Source organism: Balaenoptera physalus (assembly GCF_965194825.1).
Source record: "Balaenoptera physalus genome assembly, chromosome: 6".
Classification (NCBI taxonomy): domain Eukaryota; kingdom Metazoa; phylum Chordata; class Mammalia; order Artiodactyla; family Balaenopteridae; genus Balaenoptera; species Balaenoptera physalus.
This window is the reverse complement of record NC_138885.1, coordinates 53,316,319-53,332,046: the sequence shown is the minus strand read 5'-3', so window position 1 is coordinate 53,332,046 and position 15,728 is coordinate 53,316,319. Positions and strand designations below refer to the sequence as shown.

The window sequence follows — 15,728 nt, the reverse complement described above, 5'->3', positions numbered from 1 at the left end:
GGGAAACTGGTTGGAAATTGAGCTGATGAGAGTTAATGGCAAATAGTGAGCAGTACCGTGTACAGTCAAAGGAGGCTTTATGGATTTTAAATGCTAAAGATAATGACTGAAAAGAGTATTTGGGCTCATTTTCATTATTTATAAAACTCAAACCCAATGATTGCTTAAACCACACCTTTTTGCACCCTTTTAAAAGCAAAAAAGTTTTAACCATTACATTTAAAAAGACTGAAGTCTAATTAACAGACATTATGCTAGTTTCAGGTGTATAAAACAATAATTTGACATTTGTATATATTGTGAAATGATCACCACAATAAGTCTAGTTACCGTCTGTCACCATACAAAGTTACCAAGTGTTTTTTTCTTGTGATGAGCACTTTTAAGATTTACTTTCTTAGCCTCTTTCAACTTTACAACACAATATTAGTGACTACAGTCACCTTGCTGTACGTTACATCCCCATGACTTATTTTATAACTTGAAGTTTGTACTTCCACATTTTGAATTTAAACAAAAACCAGGCTGCCAACACATTAGCAATCAGAATGTGATAACCAGAAAAATGCTGTTCAAGTGGAAAACATTGGAATTTTGACAGTAATTTCAGACTGAAAGGGCTTTTTTGACTGATCTATAGAAGAGTCATTTATAAGATAATGTCTCTCAAGCCACTGCTCTGTGCTCACAATGTTTTCCTCATAGGATAACAAAGCCCAGTGGTCTAAATTTTAAAAAAAACTTGGAAACTTAGAGAGATATTAATAAAAATGAAATATTAAATCATCCTGAAATCAACTTAGCTATGACACATATTATTTAATCACAGACTTAATCGTAAAGAAGAAATAAAAATTTACCTCAGGCAACCTGTCGTATTACGCAGAACGAGTGAAGTCTGAAATTTAATTTTATGATCGTCATCAAAAGAAGAGTTATTCCATCCAGAATGTGGAACGATCACAGTGTTTGTCAGGGTTGAGAGAGCATCTCGGATGATTGTCATCTTTACGGCATCACATGAGGATAAATTCCAAAGAACTCCTAAAGAATGAGATTTTAAATATCAAATCAATTAGAAATCCTGCAGTTTTAGTAATGAAATAAACATATTAGCTTTAATTGATGGGAATTCAGTCTGTTCCAAACCTAATCTATGGCCTGAATTTACAACCAGGCTGGGGATGGACCTCTAATAAATGTTGACTGAACATATGTAAGCTTCTGGCAGTATATTACCAAGTTGTCCTTATCTTAAGTTTTGGAGCCTATGTATCTATCAGGCAAGATGACTATGGTTTTGCAAAGCAAATTAGAGTTACTCTGTGAGGGGGAGGGGCACAATCCAATCAAGGGTCATAAATATGATGCATCTGTGATGGTTATAAAAATGTGGTTCATTGTATCATCCCTTCCATTCAGTGTTGTGTGTGACAAACCATTTTTAAAATTTAGTACTTGAAAAGAACTTCTCTTTCTCAAAAGAAGGACACTTTCTCTTCATCACACTTCCTTTTCTTACTTTTGCTACCGGGAAGCTCATGCTTAAATATTATGCTTGCAGTAACTTGCACAAAGGGTGGTTACATTTGTCTTATCTCCCTTATTTAGATAAGGTTTAAACATTTCTATTTCCACGTTAAGAGTTTTATCAGCATGTGCAAGTTACTACCATTCCTTTTTGGATACAGGCGAGACTAACAATAAATTAAAAGCTCCCAATATTGTAATTCGTATCAATATTGCTAGGACACCAGACCTTAAATGTAGCTTATTAGAGTGTTATTTGAATTATAAGCATATTAGAGGGTCCTCATTTCTGTGTCAACCATAAGAGGGTTAAATTATTGTTATAAAGCACATATTTCCTAATAGTTACTCTTTTAGAAATTAGAGCAAATTCAAGATTATACCTACTCTAATGTCATTTTCACACTGATGCATTTTCCTAAGTAAGAGGGGATGGGGTGGAGGAGAGATGGTACAGCTGGATCCTCAGAGCCCTACACTCCTGATGTATCCTTGGCAAGTTTCATCAGTCAGTACAGTGATTTTAGAACTATTAACACACAAAAACGCTCGAGGCCTGTGGAGGGGAAGGAGTTGGCAAAACCCGCCCATGTCCATGGAAGCATGTGAGGCTTGTGAACATGACTGATCTAGAGTGTTGGGCCAGAGACAAGACTGAAAACTGCTGCTCTGGCGCTGGTGACCAAGGAGCTAGCCTGTAAACTGCCTGCGCAGCCTTCTCGGGGCCTAAAATCGCAGGGCCCCTTACGAAGGAGGGAGGCGGGAGAGAGCTGACAGGAGCTTTCTTTCTTTATGGAGGGAGGAGGGGTTCAAGCAAAGGGCTAGAACTGAAGAGAGTAAAACAATACTCTGTGAACCAAGAGGACCATCCATTCCCCGCACATCTGCCCTGACCCACTCACACCGTGGAGGGATGGTCGATGACAGAGGCAGATGCTTGGGCTCTGTCCTGGGAATCACCCTGGGTCCTGACTCCTCTTTCACTTGGCTTTGACTTCTGGCCTTGCTGACTGGGCTTCCCTTGCTCCCCCAAGACTTTCATCCTTTCTCTGCTCCTACCCTTTGGGGTGGGACAGCCCACCATAAGCACAGCTTTTCAGGACCTCAGCCTCAGCAGTGACCCATCTAGTCAGGCTCGGACTTCAGGGGGATTTGGACAGGTTAGCATCGGGAAAAGGAAGGACCCTGCTTTGCCTCTGAAGGCTTGTTCTGTCCACCACGACAGACCTTCGTTTCCACAACTATCCTGTGGCTGATGGTCCTGGTGAGAGGGCAGCGCACACTGCAGGTGCTTATGAAGTGAACTGAAACTCCACAAGCTGAGCTACTTCTCTGTGGATTCTGACACAACTGGCTGCATCTATGTGAGTGGGTTTAAACCGGGCTCCCTGGACTCTGGGGGTTCTGCTGGGCTCTTAGGGGCAGCCATGAGGGAAGTGGGGGGAGAACTGGTGGCAGGGCTCCAGATCTCATCCCAGTTCACCGGGAGCAGCTCCATCCTTATCTGTTCTCAATACTGGGCTTCATTGTATGTTTCTGTTTGAAAAAAGGGTTTTGTGTCTAAAGGACATTTGAAAAGCACTGTATTAGGGGAAAAGTATCCGAGGACGGATGACCACAGAAGAGACCTTGGGCGCTAAGGATGAAAAACGAGTCTCTGGAGGTTGGTTCTGACCCAAATGATAGGCGAGGGGAGAGAAGACAGAAGGAGAGTGGGTTGAGGCACAGAAGCATGGATGATAGCAGCCGCCACGAATAGGGCTTCAATATTTTCTGCCAACGAGGCCAACCTCACCCCACCCAGGGCTCTGAAGGGGCCTGCCCGGGGCCTGAGTCAGCCAGAGGGGCAGCATGTGGCCCAGAGGCCAGTGGTGGGGAAGGGTCATTTCCTAACCTCTCCTGATGACAATTTTATAACATGTGATTCTGAAGGCCACCGGAGCAGTTCTTCTCTCTGTGAAAGCATTTCAAAGTCCTCACTCCACGAAATTCTACACATGGGGGAGAGCTCCATTTTCCAATAAGCTACGTTCTACTTCACAGAATAAATGCATTCCAGTAACGTTAATTTAAGGCAAGGTTTATGGAAAGTAAAGTCTATCATACTGTAGGTTATAGGTATAAAATTAGATACATCTCTACGGAAAATTAAACAGTGCTGAGTCACACACTTCAGGTGAAAACATGACTAAGAAGAGGGGTGGTTCTTACTTAGCACGTTGGATCTTGGAGCTGATGCCTAGAAGTTCTCCAACTGCTGGCAGAGAAGCTTGTTTTTCATGGTTCCTGCCTCCACTCCTGGCTACTTCTAAGATCTACTCTGGCAAGAGGAGAGTTCCCAGGTTTGCGGATTCGCCTGACTTTCTGTGCTGGAACAAGGATTTTGTCTGGCTCTTTCTTTTCCTTGCCAGGCATTTAGAATGACCAGTGGAGTTATATGTCATTCTACAGTTTACTATTAGCCATTACATCTACAGGGGATTGGACAGCAGAAACGTTCGTAAATCAACATACACAATAGTAACTTGGCCATTTACTATGGTTTTACTCCGTGCCAGGCACTGTCTGCTTTACACATAATACCTTAAAGAGTCAAGATGCACAAAATGAATTCACTTCCCATTTAATTATTTGGTAGGCTTGAAATTCTACATGTTGACTTTTTACAGGATGATGAGCATTTCTTTTTCTAAATTTAATATTAAATTTCATTAGGCAAGTATAATGAGTAAGAAACACTCTATTATCCATTCTTTTATATGTCTGGTTACACATATGCAGGGGACATAATAGGTGCTCAGAAATATATGTTGATGGATCCAATTTAATAGCCTGTATTTACTTTTAGATTTCCCTTTTATTTTTTGCCTGTCAGATTTAGCACCTAAGTATGTATTCCCTCCCTTTCACACCTTTTCTTAAAACTGAGTGTCCTGAGAGTGTCCCTTAAGGTCTGTAACTACATGGAGAGGGTCAGAACAGTGGTCTGGATCTGTAAGGGAATTTGCCAGCATAGTTTTGCCTGCTTTTCACACGAAGACCAAAACGGATGGTTGCTGAAACTACCACCCTAGCTGTGGGGCTAGGAGAATTACGTTGCTGCTTCATCTCCCAGAACCAGAAGTTAGGTTACACCAAAATGCCTGAATCCCCATCCCTCAGACTGCAAAAAGAAAGGACCAGTGTTGCCCAATTATAAAATGTTAAATTATTTAAAAATACGTAATCCTTCAGTAGACTTGTAGGCCAGCTGACTAGGTTATCTTTCGTCAGCTCAGACGACTCATAAAATCAGTCTGCTATAGAAATTAAAGCTACCTCTCCTGCAACTTCAAAAAATGTTCAAAATTATTCTTGATCAGAAGAAATGAAAGATTCTATTTTTGCTAAGTCTGTGGCATCCACACAAAGGCAGCTTTCTGATCCGGCATTAAGAGTTACATTATCCCTCTAATCCTGTACTTTGCTATGTAACACAAAAAACTACATTTGGTATGGATTTAACTCGCCATTTTGAACATCAAAGCAAGTTCCAAGACTTTGGTTTTTCCTCCCCACTTTCTTTTTCAAAAATAAAGGTTATGGAAAGCCAAAACAACCAGTTCTGATCAACCAACATTGGATGAAGAAGGTTCACTTAAACTTAAAAGCCTTAGCTACGGAATGATTAATTTGGCTTTTCTACTCAAAGTAAAAAGCACCATTCTTAAGACCAACTGATAATACCTGTGTGCACTTGCCTCACTAGAGCAGTAATAAAACAATGTTGTCTCCACTTACTCTGTCTAGGGCTTCATTTAATGGGTCAGGGAGAATGTTCCTAGAACAGTAAGTAACGAATGGAAAATACACCAGCTCCCACATGTAGCGAGACTGATGAGAAATACAGAAATATTAGCATTCTCCATCAGCATGATAAACCTCCAGCTCCGACGTCCTAGTGCAAAATTATTTTCAAAAATATTTAGCAGCACTCTCCACTGTCTCTTGGTTCCTTAAAAGAAAGTTAAAAATAAACTATAATTCAGTTTAGGAAACTTGAGGTTTTTATTTAAAGCAATTAGCTATTTGTTGTGAGAACTAAGAATATATATAAACAAACTCATTTTGAAAATATTAGGGCATTTCCTGCATACTACTGTAGAAAATGCTGCTTATTCTCTACCACAGGAAAAAGTACACATAATTATGAGTAACCAGTAACCACAATGAGAAACTGCCATAAGAGATGAAAGTTCATTTTCCCCACAAAGAATGAATAAAGTAATTAAAATACCATTCACATAAATCCTAGGCCACAGAATTTTGAAAGAGTGCACGTTTAAAACTAGCATTATAGCTATTCTTACAGCCAAATGATAATTTCATAGTTAAATTAGAAACTGATTTTACTTGGTTAATTAAAATAATAGCACCATTTGAAAAATGCATTTCTTAAAGGACATTAGAAAACCAACCAAACAACATTTTGATAATGTTATTTCTCTCGTAGCATAAATACATAACAGCCTATGCAACTGTTTTTCTTTCTTTTTCTGATATGAAAGAAATCTAAACCCATTAATTTTTATATAGTATTCAATTTTTGCTGCTTCCTAATTATCAAAAAAATACCCGAACAAACAACCCCTCCTCCCAAAACTGCACAACACAAGGGTTCATGGGCATTGCAAAAAAGAAAAATAAAACAGCCAAAAAAGTGCTAGTGCACTTCAAATATCACCACTGGACATGCCCCTGCATTTTCTTTCATGACTTGGCCTCATGCCCAGTGTCTGTTCCTGACATTCTTGTTTCAGACATGCTCTTTCATGAGATGTCCACGAGGCACCCAAGCCTTAGGGGTGCGAAGAGTACTAAATCAGAGAAGAGACAACAAGGTCTTGGCCGCATCATTCCCTGCACAGAGCAAGCATCGTGATAAGTCACTATCATGCTTCAGCTCTCCGGGGGTCAGAACTGCCTGGTATACATGTTCATCCCCTCCCAGCTATTCTGCATCCATGGGCTGCTTGGAACAGGCTGGTGTCGTGTATACCCACCCTGCAAGCATTCTTGCAGGGGTAGAAATATTAGACTAAAAGTGAAAATATAAAACATCAAGGCTGCAGATTGCATATACGCGTCCAAGCATGTGTGCTTCTCGTAAACCCATAGTCTGTGGATAACAAGGCAGGAATATGGGCCTGTGAACCCAGGGCCCCTGTCTGCTCCTAGCACATGCCTCCATCATGATTCCCGAGATGGTCTCTGGCGGAAACACCCAGGATCTAGCAACAACACATCTCCATTTCTTCTGTCTGCAGCAGCTCCGAAGCTCTTCCCTAACCCCAGTAGGGTTTTTATAAACCTCTGCGACTTCCAGTTGGGCAGAGTAATGACAAGATGCTATGGCTACTATATCCTGTCACAACACGGTCACCTGCATCCCTGCCCCTTTCCGGCATTAAAGCTCTGTACCTCATGCCTTTTAGATACATGTTACTTATACCCAAGCACAGCCTAGACATGCACCGTCCAATACAACAGCCACTGGCTGCATGTGGCTATCGAGTACGTGCAATGTGGCTGGTCCAAACTGAGATGTGCTGTAAGTGTAAAACACACACTGGATTATGAAGACCTGGTATGAAAAAAATGAATGTAAAACACCTCATTGTTTTTATATTGCTTACAAGTTGAAGTGATATTTTGGAACTATTGGGTTAAACAAACTACACTATTAAAATAAACACATTTTTCTTTTTCCTTTTTAATGTGGCTACTAGGAAGTTCAGAATGACACGTGCCCTGCATTTACACTTCTACTGGAAAGTGCTGGTAGGGACGTTTTCACACCAGACTCTAAGGGATACAAGTACGTGAGCCCTCTGCCCCCAGGAGGCCTTGCCACAAATAGTTGCAGCACCAGGCCGCTCAGACAAAGCACCCACCAGCAGGAAGAGCAATAAGGCCAGCTCCACAGAAACGCCAAGCGGCAGGTACTGTGTTTCTCACCGGGCAGCTGGTACCGGGTGAGGAGATTTGCCGGGGCTCACAGAGCTGGAAGGAAACAAGTGGATCTGACTCTGGAGCCCACACTCACTCCTGACACCATGCTGCCTCTATCTCCCTGGATGTTTTTCTTAGCAGGCAAACCTCTGCCTTGGCGTGGAACTGGAGACCACTGCGTTCGAGCTGGCGTGTGAAGGGCAGAGGCCAGGGAGGATAGGGGCTGCAGATTTGGACCGGCAGCTGGGGAAGGACACACTGCAGGGACAGGCATTATCCCAGGAGGGGACAGTGAAGCGGATGGACCAGGAGGGGCGAAGCTTGTGTCCCAGGACAGTAGGTCAGGGAGCATGTGATGAGGACGTGAAGGAGTGCAGAGGGGATGGGAAAGCAAAGAGGAAGGGAGAGTGAGTGCTTGTGATGAGAATCTGGAGCCTGATGCGAGCTGAGGGTGACGTCAAAGATGAGTCAACAGTTCACCTCCTGTGTGAGAATATGGTACAGATAACAGAAATGAGGAAATCAAGGGGGTAGTGGGAAAAAAGTAGTGTGAGAAGTGTCTGCCATTTCTGTGGCTTCAGGTAAATGACTCAAACTTTCCATCAGGACTGGAATGCTGTGAATAAATTACGAAACTGAAACAGAACTGAAATAATGGGAAAGCAGTTATTATGAGAGTGGGACAAAAGTACTGTCTTCAGTTATAGAAATGCCTTTCTCTGGATAAATTCCCAGGAAAACAAGTCCTGGTGGTGGATAATCGTTTCCAGGGTTCCCAAGATGAGACCATCTCAGTAGAGGTTCCTGAAAACGTGTGCAGTGACCCGCAGAGCACCTGAACGTGCAGTCCTGGAGCTGGCTTACAGGCCCGGCTCCTGGTTTCCTTCTCCCTGTACCCCTGCTGCCAGGCTAGGCTTTGCTACACTCCTTGCTGGTTGGCACAGCTGGCATCCTAGGTGGTGGGCGGTGCAGCTGCCCCGAGAGCTGGGGTCCTGCAGGGAGGCCTGGCCCGGCCAGCCTGGTGGGCTTGGGAAGGCAAAGTCAGGCCCAGCTGTGGTCATGGTGGTCAGGACCTCGGGTTCCCACCGCAGTGAGTGAGGGCTCAGGTGATCTGAGAGAAGGAAGCTGCCGGGAGGGGGCTGTGTGGGACCGAAGACTTGAGCTAGCCGCAGACGCTGCACACGGCGTGGCCCCAGCCTACATATTCACTCTGAAGGGGACTTCTCCCGCTGCTTAAATTGGTCCCCAGCCGAAGGACCTGAATGATAGATCTTTATATTTCTAGTCTTTAAAGAACATAAGCCTTTGTTTCTGTGATTTTTCAGGTACAAAGGTGGATCACAGCGTCTTTGAAAAGATCTATCGATTTCTAAAGCTCCATTTACAGAGCCACTTTGCATTTCACCATATTCTTTCTTACCTAGGTAATTTCCCAACCTCAGGGGTAGGTTGAGAGGATTAGTGACATCATGGAGGCATACAGTCCTATGTACCCTGGAAAGGCATTTCCTCTGAAAATCAATCAGTTTAAAATTCAGAACTGCTGACTAAGAATTGCCCGTAAGGCACATAAAGGATGATTCTTTCTGTTAGGGGGCAGTTTGTAAAAGCGAACAGGTCACATGACGGGAAAGCCCCCTGAGAGAATCGCTCTGATGCAGAGGTGGCAGTGGGAGCAGTGACCTGGCCACCCTGGGTGCCCTTCAGGTCGTTTCACGCTCTGACAGAGGATTTATTTACACTACCACAGAGATTTCCCTGGGACGAAGTCCCACAGTTGTAGGTTCCACAGCTGACTTTTATGTGTTCCAGGAAGGTGTTTATTCATTTGTAATGGCACTAAGTCTTCCACCTTGTCATCTGGTCCGAGCAGAAGAAGCTTAGAGACGAAAGTGCCTCCAGTCCTAAGCCACGGGAAATAAGACAGACTCAGAAACTGCAAAGTACCCGAGGGACCTGGGTGGGGTCTCTTGGGCGCCTCTTTTTGAGAACTTCATCACGTGCTCTCATCCTTCTCATACTGACGTGCTGTTTACTGAGGGAGTGTCATTACAGGGCCTGTCTTGTGCTGAGAGACCCCACCCTGACCACTGGCTGACCACCTGAATTCTACAGGAATCTCTGAGTCTCCCCACTTGACTGCCTCATCTTGCTCGGCATTCAGAAGCCCGCACACAAGAGAGAATGTCATATTCCACTTCCAAGGTCAAATCTTTTCATACTCAAGACTGTAAATCTTGAAATACTCACAAGACTAAAATCACAGTTCACGTGTTTTCTAAGCAACCTGAAGCTTTAGGATTATACCTGATGATTAGTTTGATGCGGCTGTGCTAGGGACCAAGTTCAAAAATATTATCTACCTGGGTGAAATTCAGAGAGTAACTGAGATAGTATGGGATTTTTTTTTCCTTTTCCCTTTTTGGTAGTAATTTGAGAGAATAAGGGAAATGACATGTGAAAATGGGCATCTGCACCCTCCCCCAGATTTTGGGGATGGGCCAGGGCGGGCAGAGGCAGGGAAGGAAGAGCTCCAGCCTGCATGTCAGAAACCCAACCTCTGGACTCAATCTCTTTGTATCCCAGTTTCTCATCTTGTACTACAGGGGGCAGAACAGAAGATTTCTTTAGGGCTCTTTCCAGCTCAAAGTTCTGTGACTCTGAATTAAGAGTTGTTGCATTTATTAAACTATTTTTGTTTTGTTACCAATGAAACTTTTGTCATTTTATTTCTCATTACTAATTTTTATGGTTTGAAATGTTCAGTAAATAGGAGAGTGCACGTTCCTCTTGCTATTATTTTATAAAGAGGGCCAAGTGGTAAGGATCTTACTGACTTGGGCTCGGGATTGGGAGGCGATGTTGCTGGATTTCTGAAAACTACCCATGAGACTCCTGACAGCTCTAGGGGCCCACAGAAAGCAGGACAGAAAGTAATAGGCCAACTCCTCTCTGCACCAGGGAATAAACGACTGTTTTGAAGGCACATTAGTTAGGCCAAGGGGACATGTTTAGTCATCATTTCATTCTGTAATGGCACATAATCATCCAAAAGGCTGAATGCATGTCCATTAGGCTCTGGCTCTTTATAGGATGTCCTGTTCTTTGCTAAACTTGAGCCTGGCCCATGTACCCTTCCTTGGTGCACAACTATCATTTTCTTATTAATTTACTGTCTAATTAGAAATATGGAGCTAATGATCAGGAAGGGAATATGCCTAATTTCACGTTCTTCATAGCGTCTGGAATCCGTTGCTGGCATCCAAACATTTTAAAATAAACAGTGTGGAAATATTTTACTTAGCCATATGGATGAATAATCATCTCTTGCTAAATTGGAAGGAATGTGAATATAGCAGTCATTTAAACAAAGTCCATTATTATTCAAAGGCTACTTTTTGGTACTTAACACCAGTGTTAATGGGGTAAGAGAAGCATGATAATTTTGGGACATCTGGTGCATTAAAAGGTAGGCCTCCAGATTCTATGCAATATCAATTATATATATTTTATCATTTTATATAGTTTTAAAAAATGATGCTTTCAGGAGGCTCAATAACTTGAAACTCATATATCCTAGCTTAGAAACATATTTAATTATCTTGAACAAATGAGTTCAACATATCTCTTCTAGTGACAAGATGTTCCCACTTTCCACCCATAGTTTGTGGCCTAGCAGACATTCATTTTATAACCCAACTGGGGAACAACGATACTTCATCCAGCTTTCAGGTTTAAGCACAATAAAGGTAAAAAGTATCTTTGTAATAAAAACCTCAGCCTAAGCACCTACACATATCAGCAATTACTGGAAGAAAAGCTCATTAGGTTCCAACCTGGAACATCTTCAACACAATGAAGAAAACACAAGAATCATGTCACATACTAGAGAACTATTTTAATTAACAATGACAGCCACAGTGTCCTGGGAAAATACACTGGGCCATAAGTATTTTTCCTTTCTCCCCCTGCAAATTAAGATGTGGCCAAAAATGCAGGCCCTGGGCAGTTATTACATTTAAAGCAAAGGCAAGACATCTTTTTAAAAGAATAGCTAAAATTTCTGCATTGAAGTGTGTTAAAAATACCAAACTGAAACAAAGGGAACTGGAAGAAAAGGCTTTGAATTAATAACGAGGTTGAATTACTTAATATTAAGGACAATAGAATACCTAGTTTCAAGGGGATAGTAATTTCTTCAAATAACACAATATTTTGAACACAATGGTTCATTGTGCTTTAACATTTCATGACCCTAAGTTGACTATAGTTTACAGTGAAGAACTCTTAGGCCATACCTACAAAGGCCAAGCATCGTGCAAGGTTGGCCAGGGCCAGAGTATTTTGTGGAGACACTGGAAGAACATTAAATTTGGAAGGGTATCTTCTAGGAGGTGGGCAGCTGATAGTGAATGGTGGGTGATGCAGTCACATAGCACCCTGCTACCCATGTTTGGAGCAGACATGTTTTAATGAAAATGGTTCAGACGGGGACATGCTTTCCTGGTTAGGAAAGGTCTGGAAGGCTGGATTTGGGGCTAACTGGTCTTCTCCTGTAGGGCTACTCTTAGGCAAAATGAGGTCCTGAGGGGTTATCTTCCTTGCCTCTCAAGTCATACTTAATGTTTTCTTGTTGCTTTCTGGACAACAAGCTCCCTATCCCTGTGGGTTAGGGATATGAGCTCCAATATGAGCTCCCTATCCCTGTGGGTTCAAGCACATGGTGGGCAGCTACTTTGTGTGGAAGCCATACAGGGGCTCCATGCGTTGGACGGCTGATTGGACAAAATGAATTTGGAGGTCCCCTCCAACCTTGTGATTCTGTGATTTAGAGACAGCTTATGAGTATTTGACTTCAGGGATAGTTAATGAAAGAGCTCAAGGTTCTCTTGATTTTGTCATTCTTTAAAATACATCAGGGATTAGTTCCTCTTAAAACATTACTGATCATCAGTTAAAGTTGGTACCACTAAATTCTGGAACTGAGAAATGTGAATAAATAACTTTTCTTGTCTCCATAAATCTGAACCTACAAATACATGTATACATGTAATACACACACAACCCCAAGCAACTATGCTCGATTTATATTATGACTTGGTAGTTTCATATTAGGTAGATAGTGTTTATATACAAATCAAACTTGGGCTGACATTTAGCATTTTGAAACTGGAAACTCACTTCTGAAGTCCTCTGGTCCAACTCCTTTATATATTGTCATTTCAGTGAATTGTTTATACACACTACTGCCATTCCAAAGCAAAGACTACTTTTGAAGAAAACATTTCATAAGCAATCCGTCCACATATCAGTATAAACTGTTACAGGTAAAAGTACAGAGTTATAAAACAGTTCTTAATATTCCCTAACCTATAAGTATGGCCAAAAAATACTTCTAAAAAAAGCCTAAAAGCTACTGGCAGCTGTTTCCAAAAAAGAAATATCAGAGGTTGTTGCTAGTTTTATATTGGAACTGATACAATCTATTAGGGAAATAGCTTTTTGAATTATGAAAACTCATATCCTCTTTCAAGGTCAAGGTCCAAGTCTTAAAACTTTTGTGTTCTCAGCAACTTAGTACTGTTCCCAAACAGAAATGAGGATATATGTAGTAAAACATCTAAATTAGCACTCACATCCAGAGTACGCACCAGGTAAATTAGTACATAAAAGCCCTTAATGGTAAAGTCTGGCTCTACTTCAAATAAATTTGATTTATTCTAAAATGAAAAAAAAAAAATCACCCAACTTTCATGTACTTTACTTCTTGTTTATCACTACATCATACAAATTCCTTGAGCTCAGTTCATGAAAGACACTGTTAGAGTTTCTCCCAAGGATAAAACCTCAGAAATAAAAATGCAGCCAAGACTTCTTCCTCCCGTGGGAAATTATGACAGAAGAAGAGAAAAAAGCTGCACATCAAGGATGTAAGGACCAAGTCATGATAAATCTGCCTAGTTAATCAAAAGAGAACCAAATCTAGTAGAAGCTGTGCTTCCAAGGTCAGGTCGACCCTGGATCACTGCCGATCCCTCGGGGAGCCCGCACACATCATTCTGCAGCCTTGCTGGCTGCACAGGTGTGTTACTGGGAGAAATTAACTTGAACGTTCACAGAAGAGTTCAAAATGATGGGAAAGAAACATCAAACGAGGAAAGAAAGTACTCATATACTGCAAATAACACTGTCTTCCTAACAGGGAGCTTAGGACAAATTTTTGGGTGTAATCACAGTGACTGTGCTAACTTCTAGAATGGATACGTCTATAATTTTTTTTTTCTTAATTCTATTTGGCTTCTTCTAATTTTCATTTCATACACACAATACATAGTATGTAAATGTAAATAATTTATTTTTTGGTGTGAGAGGGTTTGATGCTTCAAAAGCATTTTATAAAGAGGGAGCTAAATTGACTTACTAATAAATCAATATGTAATTGAGATGTGTTAAAGCATTAATATTCAAATTACATTAGGGCAGGCAGTCCATTCTGGAGTTTAAGATTATATATAAAGTGCATTCTACTTTTAGTACGTAATTTTCATACCTTATTCGAAGTACAGGGTACTTATTTTGAACATTAATATCTTGTGAGAAAGTTGATTCCCCTTAACTAAATATTAGATTCAAGATGGTTTGCTACATTCCTAAGTGTTACTGAATAACAGCTGACAGAACCTAAAGCTCTGATTTCATAGTGGAAGCTAGTGGAGAATGGGATTCACTTGGAAAAAATGTCGTTAAAACATTTTAAATTAACTATTTCAAGCATGAAAAATAGCATAGCAAATATAAAACAAACACCCAGATGTCCACCACCCCTAGCTCTGTTAAATACAGTTGACTTTTGAACAATATGGGTTTGAACTGCACAGGTCCACTTATATGTAGATTTTTTTCAATAGTAAAAACTGCAGTATTGCACAATTGGTGGCTGGTTAAATCCAAAGATGTGGAATCGTGGATACGGAGGAACTACATATACGGAGGGCTGACCATAAGTTATATGCAGATTTTAGACTGCACAGAGGGTCAGGGCCCCCAACCCCCACGTCGTTCAAGGATCAACTGTATTAACATTTTGTCTTCTTTGTTTCAGATTTCTCTTTCCTTTTAAAGAAGTGGACCGGATTATACTCCTCAATGCCTTTTTCTCTACCCGCACCCTGTAGAGGTAACCACTATCTTGAATCTGTCTTTTATCATTCTAATGAAAAATTTTACCTTTACTGCATGTGCCTATATCAAAAAATAAATACAGCCTCAACCTGCATATTTTAAAACTTATACCATAGTGTCATGCTGTGAGTATCATTCTACCAATGCTTCTAGAGATTTATCTATGTTGCTACAGATAGCTCTAATGCACTTATTTTAGCCCTTCTATGTGGTTTCACTGTGTGAATGTACTGCCATTTATTTAACCGTTTTCCTACCAATGAATACTCAGTATTTCCCCCTAATACTCTGTTATAAACAGTGCTGTCATTAATCGCCCTCCTGCAGAATTGTTCTTTCAGCTTGACCTCAAGACAAAGCATCACTCAGTTCCTCTGGGACTCTCACTCCCCACGTTGGACCATCGTGGCCTGGCCGTGAAATATTTCTCATTGTTTCCTCTTCTCCACTGCCCACCCCTTCTTTCTACCACTGATACAGTTCAAGCTATTATCTCTAGACTACTGACCTCCTCATAGGCCTCCCAGGTGCCAGGCTCATGTACTTCAAATCAATCCCCCACCCCTACTGCCTGCTGGAAGAATGCATATAAAAGCCCAAACTAGCCACGCCATGCCCTGTAATCACTCCCACTGCATGTGGGACACAAGTTCCCCAAACCAGGCCTGTGTTTCTCTCTGGTCTTGTCTCCTTTCAGCATCCCCCCTCCTGCTGGCAGCTCCGCCCCTATAACCCATGCTGTCTCCGAGCCTCTGCCTGCGACTGGAAATATTTCCCCTGTATACCCAGCCAATGCCTCCTCAACCTTTAGGCCAGCTTTGGTTTCACACTGACCAGAGAACTTCCCTACCCATCTGCCATGCTCCCAATGCAACCTCAACGGAGTCCAGCACTTGCACGTTTCACTGACATTCACAGAAAATCACTTGTGTTCCTCTGGAATCGAAGTGCTACTTGAGGGCAGGGACTGAGTTTTATTCATCTTTACATCTCCAGTACCTAGAGAAGCATCTGAGATACTAACA

The 15,728-nt window shown here is 41.7% G+C and overlaps 1 protein-coding gene across 24 annotated transcripts in view; it reads right to left on the bottom strand.

Moving 5' to 3' along the window:
• Window positions 1-15,728, bottom strand: part of PKP4 (plakophilin 4) — a 248,241-nt gene that overhangs the window by 22,442 nt on the left and 210,071 nt on the right. For 16 of the 24 annotated variants that reach the window (XM_082464927.1, XM_082464939.1, XM_082464941.1 and 13 more), the window contains 2 exons: window positions 3,425-3,484; window positions 861-1,044 (listed from right to left, as the gene is read on the bottom strand). In XM_082464927.1, coding sequence (XP_082321053.1) covers window positions 861-1,044; window positions 3,425-3,484 — 244 coding nt within the window. The remainder of the gene's footprint in view (window positions 1-860; window positions 1,045-3,424; window positions 3,485-15,728) is intronic. The other 8 variants (XM_082464943.1, XM_082464925.1, XM_082464944.1 and 5 more) reach the window with 1 other exon arrangement.